The sequence below is a fragment of the Lepisosteus platostomus genome, chromosome 24 (assembly GCF_059453375.1).
Source record: "Lepisosteus platostomus isolate fLepPlt1 chromosome 24, fLepPlt1.hap1, whole genome shotgun sequence".
Taxonomy (NCBI): domain Eukaryota; kingdom Metazoa; phylum Chordata; class Actinopteri; order Semionotiformes; family Lepisosteidae; genus Lepisosteus; species Lepisosteus platostomus.
The window spans coordinates 12,749,371-12,758,134 of record NC_142634.1 but is presented as its reverse complement, the minus strand read 5'-3'; the positions used below and the strand labels follow the sequence as shown (position 1 = coordinate 12,758,134).

The 8,764-nt window shown below is 38.1% G+C and overlaps 1 protein-coding gene across 2 annotated transcripts in view; it reads left to right on the top strand.

The window, feature by feature from the left end:
- The first annotated feature begins 247 nt into the window (after positions 1–247).
- Positions 248–8,764, top strand: part of LOC148641687 (transmembrane protein 132C-like) — a 173,312-nt gene continuing 164,795 nt past the window's right edge. For both annotated transcript variants that reach the window (XM_088618035.1, XM_088618034.1), the window contains exon 1: positions 248–1,751. In XM_088618035.1, the coding sequence (XP_088474161.1) occupies positions 1,673–1,751 (79 nt within the window). In that variant the 5' untranslated portion in view covers positions 248–1,672. The remainder of the gene's footprint in view (positions 1,752–8,764) is intronic.

Genomic DNA, 8,764 nt, shown 5'->3' with positions numbered 1-8,764 from the left:
TCGTTTTTGAGTACTACTTTAACCTGCAGGCAACAATGTTTGACTATTTATTTCTTATGTATAAGCATTGTTCACATGTTGGTAATTTGCAACGTGATGCTCTCGCCAAGACAGCCGTGAAAATGTTTTGTGAACGGATGCAAGGCAGACAGTCGTGCTATTGGTCTCCCACCTCAAACACGCCCTCTAGTTTGGTATTTGCCAATCCAGGACGGCTGGATGCGGATCTCTGTCGCCTATGTGTGTTTCAGTGGAAACTGCGGGTGTATTTGTCGTCTTGGCGCTGGTGTAGGGATTAGAATATGGAGCAGTGATGATACAAAATAGCGGTATCTTTATCAGGATTGAAAACAACCAAGGCTCCACTGGAAAACCGAAGGAAATTATTTGGAAAACCTGTCTCCTGCTTCACTTTTGGTGCTTGTTCCTGATGAACTCCAGAAACGCAAGTTTCTAAGTATTTAAACTAAGAAACTGCGAAAAATAAAACCCATCACAAAACAGGAATACGTGCTTTTTATATAAACTTTTGGGATTTCGTGTGTAACCATCTGGTAGTTTTTGACCAATTTCATTCCCCTCAAAATATAAAGAACCATTCGCCCGGTATTTGTTCATAATAATCTAGAAGATTAATGTATCGTAGCAATGTTTTTAAAAGTGGAACGTTTCTGAAGAAAGATTTTAAAAAGTTCATTCATTCTTTAAAGTTTTGAAACAAAAGTTAAACATTTAATGTCTCATGCCATAAACCTGGACAGAAACCCACGGGGAGCAAGATTTTAAAACCACTGACTCAGAACTGCGTTGATATGTGATTTAAAATTTACTGTAATGCTAGAGGATACGGTCTCTCTTTCACAACATTGAATTCAGACCCTACCCAAGTTCTGTTTTTGACTGGACACGAGAAACTAGAATCTCAAAAAAGGGGGGGAAAAAGTACCCTAGCTAATGTTAGGGGTCGATCGGTGGTGCGGAGAGTACTGTGGATTTAAATCTTGGACTGCGACGCGTGAAGCGGTATTGAAAACGCTTGAGAGGTGAAAGATTGCTAGTCCGGACGATACAAAGCCTTTTGGGAACAAAGCACGGTGCCGCTCTAGAGGGAAATCTAAATCCTAAATACCTAAGGACAAAAAAGGGGAGATTTACCGCCGTTTTCTACTGCGAAATCAAGCCTGCTTTTAGTAAAAGTGTTGACAGTTGCTAAGTGAAACATTGCAAGTGCCGAGCCCCTCGAGTCTTCTTACTGACACCCCTCAACAGACTGGTGCGAATTTTTAAAGGGCACGCTTCGACAATTAACAGGTTTAAAAGTCGGTAACTTGATAATGGAGGACACATAAGCATGCAAGCAGAATCCATCTGAAAAAAACGTTTCATTTTTAAAAGAAGTCAGTGTTTGAAAGTTAGTGGGGAAGGCAGCGTCAGAGGGCTTCTCCGATGCTTGAACGCTACTGGGATAATAAGACGTTTTAACGGAGCTGTGAGCCTGCTGAAGAATGGGGATATGTTTAGCAGGAACAACAATAGGAACTTCAGGATGCACTTTTGCTACACTCCTTTGACACTACTAGAGAGATCGACCTGGCTTGTGGATGTGAGAAGCTGCAAGAAATAGGCAGTTTATTTTCCTTGTTATTTCAGAGGTCCGTGTTCTACGAGCCTAATGGAAGTTTTCCAGCGTGCAGAAAGAAACATGTTGCGTTTCTGCACGCTACACTTCACCTTAGCTGTGCTCTGCAGAGGTGAGTAGAAAAAAAAGAGAGCTTTTGTTTTGATGTGTTAAAACATTTTCACAGTATTGTTTTGGAATGAAACTTTTTGATCTGTGTTTATAAACCCTTTCACAAGGAACATCCGTATGCGTTTTCTATACCATTTCAATACATACGACACCTTTGGCTTGTACTAAAACAGCCCACGCTTGTCTGGTTTGTATTGGAGCGTGAAACCACAGCCAGTGTTGTAGAATACGTCAACCCTCGGTTCAGGCTGCAGTGGAATTCGCTTGTTCTGTTCTAAGCAGTTCTAAATCTTTCAAAATAGTGATAATATCACAGATCAAGTCGTGCCTCTCTAAAATGCCTGCTGTTAATGAATGATGTACTACGGATGTGGAATATTAAGATAATGGTCTTATGAGCAGGTTAGTGATTAAACCAAAGCCCATTTGAAACAATAATTCCATTACATTTATTGGTATAAAATAAAAACGTAATTTTCTGCAATATACGTGGGAGTTACTTTTCATCTGTTAAAGCGATTCTTGTATCCCTACTCCTTATTAAGTACTGTATGAATGGAAGGAGCTAAGTTTTAATCGCCTCTTACTGGTTAAGGTGTTTAGGAGGATGAGTCCTGTTTTGGGGGTAATGTAAAGCTAATTCTGGCGTTGTCTGCAAGTGTGAATTATCTGAGGTTTTGCCAGCTCAATATACTGCAACTAAAGCAACTGTTGTGACCCCCTGCAATCGATTGATTGCAAATGGTATTAGAACTGTTTTGGTACCACACAGCTGCTTCCAGAAAATAGGTGGGAAAAATGAATACATACAGTATAACCCTGAGCTCTTTGTGAATGTGAGGAAGATAAATGGTCCCAGCCTGATAAGAAAGGCAGTGCATCAGCTGTGAATCCTAATGTACAGCTGCCCAGATTGCAAAGAACTCGCACCAAGTTTCGGTTGAAATTTTGCTCTTTTGGCACACTGCTCTTTCATTTAGCTCGAGTCACCGATTTGAACATGCCTTGTGCCTGATGAAAAAGGGTCCTCTTGTCTTTGAGATGTATCAGGAATGAATATGTGAAACTCGCACAGTCTCTGTGTCATGTTAATTGCAAAGGGTGTAACTCATTAGATATAACAATTCACATACTGACTTCTGTAAGAAGTCTCTTGATTAGGTGTTTGAAGTGACAGCTCCATATTGGTTGCATTGTTCAATCAATATAATTCAATGATAATTTTGTCATCTTTGCATGAAATATACCTTTATATAGGATATTGTAATGTTTACAGATGCAATAATATTTATTATACACATAATATTATACCTTCCTCATTCCTGCAGTTCTATAGCACTGGGTTGTCCAAAAATTATAATATAATATATATATATAATAATGATTAATAACTTGGAAGGCATTAGCATGGGGCTCATATAGTGTGCAAGTCTGAATCCCCACAAGCTTCTGAGATTGTGCAGAAAAAAAAAAAACATTCGATCAGCCACCCTCTAACCATTAACAATGCTTCCAATGATAAGGAAAGAATTCATGATTTTTATTTTTTTAACGAGTAATGCAATAAGTGTAGTTCAGTCATATTATCAGCTTATTTACAGCGTCCTGCCTGTGGCTTTGTCATAAAAAAAAACACTATTCTAAATTGTGCTGCAGTGTGATCTGAAGGTGAACATCACATTTCTGTATTTTTATATAATGTCTGAAAGCATCCTGCACATACCTTTGCATCAGTTGCCTCAGTAGTGTATCTGAAACATCACAATAATTTGAAGGACAATACAGATATTACAAGATTTCTTTGAATTCTCACTTGCTGTGTGAAATGTTTTTGCAAGTATTGGTTTGATTGTGTCAAGGGACCATTCCTGAACTGAAGTGAGAATGTCTTTTAAGTTATTTTTGTCATTTTTTGTTTTTGCCAGGAAACCTGAGTTTAGATTGCAGAATGCAACTTCTGCATTTTCCAGTAATAATATTTTCAAAAATGAATTTACACACCAGGCGAAAGACCGATGTTTGTTGTTACATTGTGGAGGAGAAAAACAGGGGATGACAAAAATGTGCAGGATCATTTTCAAAGACTTTTATTGCAGAATAGATTTTTTTCAGCTAAAGTTGGAGAAAGGCAATGCAATGCTTTTGTGGAAAAAGAGTAAAGACTAGAATATTTTCTTTATGGAAAAACATTTGGAAAATTTGGCCTTTCTTTAAAAATTGAGTTTCTTCCTCAATTAAAATAACTGTGTTGTCACATTACCCACTGTCTGGATGTTGGTCTTCTCTCTCTTATTCTGTGATGTGAAAGTAAAAGTATGTACATTTCTAAGTAAACGATGCAGAATTGTATTGAATGGTCATGTGCAATATTTTACAGCCTACATCTAGGAAGACAGGAGTTAAATTGTCAACATTGTTACTTTAAATTGCTTATGTTTACAAAAAGTAAGAAAAATAGAATAGGTAAATAACCTTTATTTTTTTTTAAAAGGAAAAAGTCTCCAAATGTATCCAGTTTGTAACTTCTTCTTCCAATTCAGGGTTGCAGATTGTATCTCGGTACATACCGGGCGCAAGGTAGGGTTCATCATGAACGGAACACAAGTCCATCACAGGGCAGACGCACACAAACACACACATTCATGCCCAGGTCTAAATTTCCCAAAAGTCAGTTAACCTACCGGTATATTCCTGAGTGTGGGAAGAAACCCACATGAGCATGAGGAGAACATACAATCGCCATGCACATAGCATCCCAGGTACGGAATCGAACCCAGGGCCCCAGCGCTGCAAGGCAAACAAGCTAACGGTCTAGGAGAAAGGAATGGAAATTCCTTTCAAGTATGTTGATCATTTCTTGTGTTTTTAAGTTCATCGTGATCTAGTTGGGACCCCTAGGGCTGTGACTGTAATGTGATTAAAACTTATCTAAGTGTAAAAGCCATAAGATGACAAGAGGGCTCTTTTTTTCTACAGGCTTTTACTAAATTAGTCTAACTTGTGTTCCTTCTGCTGTATCCTAGTATTGTATGTACAAAAATAAACAAAGCAAAACAGGATTTGGATCCCAATACCATACATGTAAAACAAATATCAGTCAAATACTTGTTTAATCACACTATTTGACAGCTACCTTTCCACTGATCTGGTTGCCGGTCCTTTTTTCCATTTGTTTTAAATCCCATTTAAATGAGTTTGGATCTGGAATGCACAATGCACAGTTTTAAACTGTCCACATTTCCCCACTTATGATCATTTTTGCTTCCTTCAGCATAAAATATATGAAGTGTCCTATTTAGAAATGTAGTTTATTTGTACATCTGTTTGCTCATTTGTCTCAGACTGCTTAGAAGCAGAGAGGAAGCAGCTAAGAGATGTGTGAGCTGTAGCCATCCCAGTGCTTGCCATGCAGAAAGGTTTCTGTGATCAGGAACCAAGGAGGCTCCTATTCTCTTTCCCCATCCTCTATCACCATCCTCTGCAAGAATTTACAACCCCTGTCTTTGATTAAGGACAAGGACATTTTCATTCGGAACTATCAACACTATATTGCTTGAAATGCAAAATGTGTATTTTTATAGGTAGAATTTATGATTATATTGGGAATACCTGCTGTGTTAACTTGATGGATATCTTGAGAACTTTCAACAGTTTATTGTCTAGGAGTAAGACTTTTGAGTTTTGTACTAAGAAATCATATTTTTTTCTTGCAAGAAAGCTGTCCAGCTGTAGCTATATTTAGCGTCATATAACACCTGATAGAAGAGTAGTTGATATACGTAGGTGGATGAATGTGTGGATGGGGTGGTAGAACATGTCAAGGTAATGAAATTTGTGCACTGAATTTTAAATATTTTTAAATATAGTTGTATGTGCTGCATTTTATACTAGTTGACGCGTGTACAATGTATTTAGTCAATTGATCATTAGAACTAATCTTTTATCATTCCTAAAACTGCATTATTCTTTTTATTCTGATGCTGAGAAGAAGATGCATGCCTTTTTACATCAAGATTAGATGACTATAATGCCTTTTGTTGTGATGTGCCCTGACTGTGGAACTCTTTACTGACCTTCAACTGAAATGTTTAAGTCTGATTTCAAAAGTATTTGTATAATGTATGTTTTCTTCTGATTTTATTATGTGGTAGTAAAAAAACATGCATTTTTTTCTATTTATATTATTATTGCAAGGGATGGCATTGCTGTGTTTATCTAGGCTCAGCATTGAGGTGTACTGAATGGTTTACATAAGATATGTGAATTTTCATTGCTACGGCCCTGTATACACATTAATATTTCAGAAAAAGAGAAACAAGGTTAATGTGCTATATCCAGTTTTTGAACATTTCTGGCTAACTCCAGTCACATTTGGTGGAAATATGTTAGTTTTGTAATATGCAGTCACCTTGAGAAAGGTTGTAGACACTAATGAGACTTTGACTCTGCAAATTAATGCTGTATATTAAACTATAAATAAATGAAAAGCAATTTTAAAGTCTGTTCCTGCCTAGTGTACCTAATAAAATATTTGTGGGAGTACATTTTTGCTCCTCCAATAAGAAGGATTGAGTGCTAAACTAATCTTTCAGTATAATAGAAATAAAAACAAATTATTTGTAATTTTTAGATATTTAGTTTGTAGTAGCTTGTATATTTTATCTTGGAACATTTATTAATGCCCTACATTGGGGCATTACTAATAGCAAAAACTGCAAAACAAACAGACAACAATATCTGTCATGGAAAACTAGTACACCTTCTGGTCCTATTCAAAATTCTTACAATCATTATAGATTTCTGCTTCAAGTATTGGTAGGTTGCCCAGGTATTCTGATTGTGTATTAGGAAAGAACCTCTCTCAGTATTGATTTGAAGGTTTGTATCTAAGGATTATGTTAGCAAAGCAAAAGACAGTGACTATCTGAACATTTGCAGGTTTCATTATCACTGTCCACAATCCATCCAAGCATTAAGCTGCTTATGCCACAGTTTTTGTATCACTAATAAGTGGGAAGTGCAATTAATCTGTATTTGATTTGCAGCTGTTTAAAATTTAAAAATATAGAGGATCGTGTGGAAATGCTGCTTCTTAAAACCTAACGGACAATGCAGTTTTGCATCCTGTAAGAAACGAGATATACACATTGCTGTTTTTAATTACTATAACATCACTTTATTAGCCCTATATGATTTCTTGCATTAGGAATTTGTCTTTTCACATATTCCAGCTTGCTCTCCATGAGAAACAGACAGGGAGAGAGAAGCTTGGGGTCAGAGAGTAGGGTCGGCCATTGTACAGCACCCCTGGAACAGTTGGGGTTAAGGGCCTTGCGCAGGGGCCCAATGGAGTAGGATTCCTCTGCCGGCTGCGGGATTCGAACTGGGAACCTTCGAGCCACAGGTGCGGATCCCTGCCTGCTTAGAACCCATCTTGGCTCAGAGAAGCACCACAGCCTGGGCTTGAGCCAAAATGCAAGATTCTTACAGAAGCCTTCTAGGGACACTACGATGTTGCTTTAATACATTTTCCTTGAACACTATTAGACGTGTGTCCTTAGCCACAGAGCCACTGCTCCGCCCCTAAATGATAAAACTATAAAACACTCAGAATGATGGTCAGTTATGCTTACTGCTTACGCAATATATATATATAATATGTGCAACTCTGCTGGGTTCCTGCTTGGTCCACGGGATGATTGGAACTATAAACACAGGTTGCTAAGGATTCACTGAGCATGTCTCAGTCCTCTTTGAACTTTTTGATTGAGAATACTAGGAAATATTTAGATATAAATATGATAACAGGTTTATGTGACAAATGTTACAATCACTTGGGCAGCACAGTGGCACAGAGATTAGCACTGCTGCCTTGTAGTGCTGGGGTTGAGTTCCAGAACTGGTGTGCTGTCTGTGTAGAGTTCTGGAGTATGTTCTCCCTGTGTTCAGGTGGAGTATCACCAAGTGCTTCAGTTTCGTCCCACAGTCCGAAGACATGCTGGTAGGTTAACTGGCTTCTGGGAAAAATGGCCCTGGTGTGTATGGTGTGCCCTGTGATAGACTGGTTTCCCTTCCAGGGTATGTCCTGCCTTGCTCCTGTTGCTTGCTGGGATAGGCTCCGGCTCCCCCACCGACCCTGTACTGGATAAAGTGGTTGGGAAATGGATGGATGGATATTCCATGAGCTGTTAGCACTGTGGAATTGCATGCACTTTTTGTTCTAGTTATAGTTTCCTCCATTAGCCAGAGAGAGACACAAATGTTATCATTAAGGTTCCTTAAATAGAAAGTGCATGGAGGTACCAGAAGTACAGCCTAAAAAAGGATCTTCTAGCTTTTCTTCCACTGTGGATTAAGCACGTGCCTAATTCCAGCAGGAATTGAACAGACCCTGAATAATCCACAGACCCCGAATAATTCAATGTTTAACACAATCTATTACAACCATGTAATTGCAAGGTAATTGCTGGCACCTACTTACTGTTTTTTACACATCTGTGGGAAATACAGTGGGAGTAAGCCTATGACCACATTTAAGTGATTCACTCTATGGGAGTAGGTTGTAATTATACTGTGAAACTTTTCAAAATTTATTAATGAATGGCAAATTAAATCTGTATTCTCAACGTATTTCTTACTGGTTTAGTAAGTATTCCAGATCTGACGGATATGGTGGCCAAAACAATATCCATTTAATGCTTGTAAACTATTAATTGTAGGGTGTCTTGGGAAAAGGCACCAGCAAAATGAAAATGATTAAATAATAAACATGATGTATCCAAGATACAATTCCCTAGAAACAAATACATGAAACATAAGGTGAAGCTAGAGAAAAGTGAGGTAGGATCAGAACTGAAATGAAGGCTGTGTTATGTGGTTCTTCTTTTTGATGTTTGGAGCTCATAATCTCGACTGAAGCAAAGCCTGCTCCTTCAAGAGGAGTGTTCTGTACATTTGTGAGTCCTAAATGTACCCAGTCTTTCTTTCTAGTTCTCAAGCTTTCTCTTTCTCTAC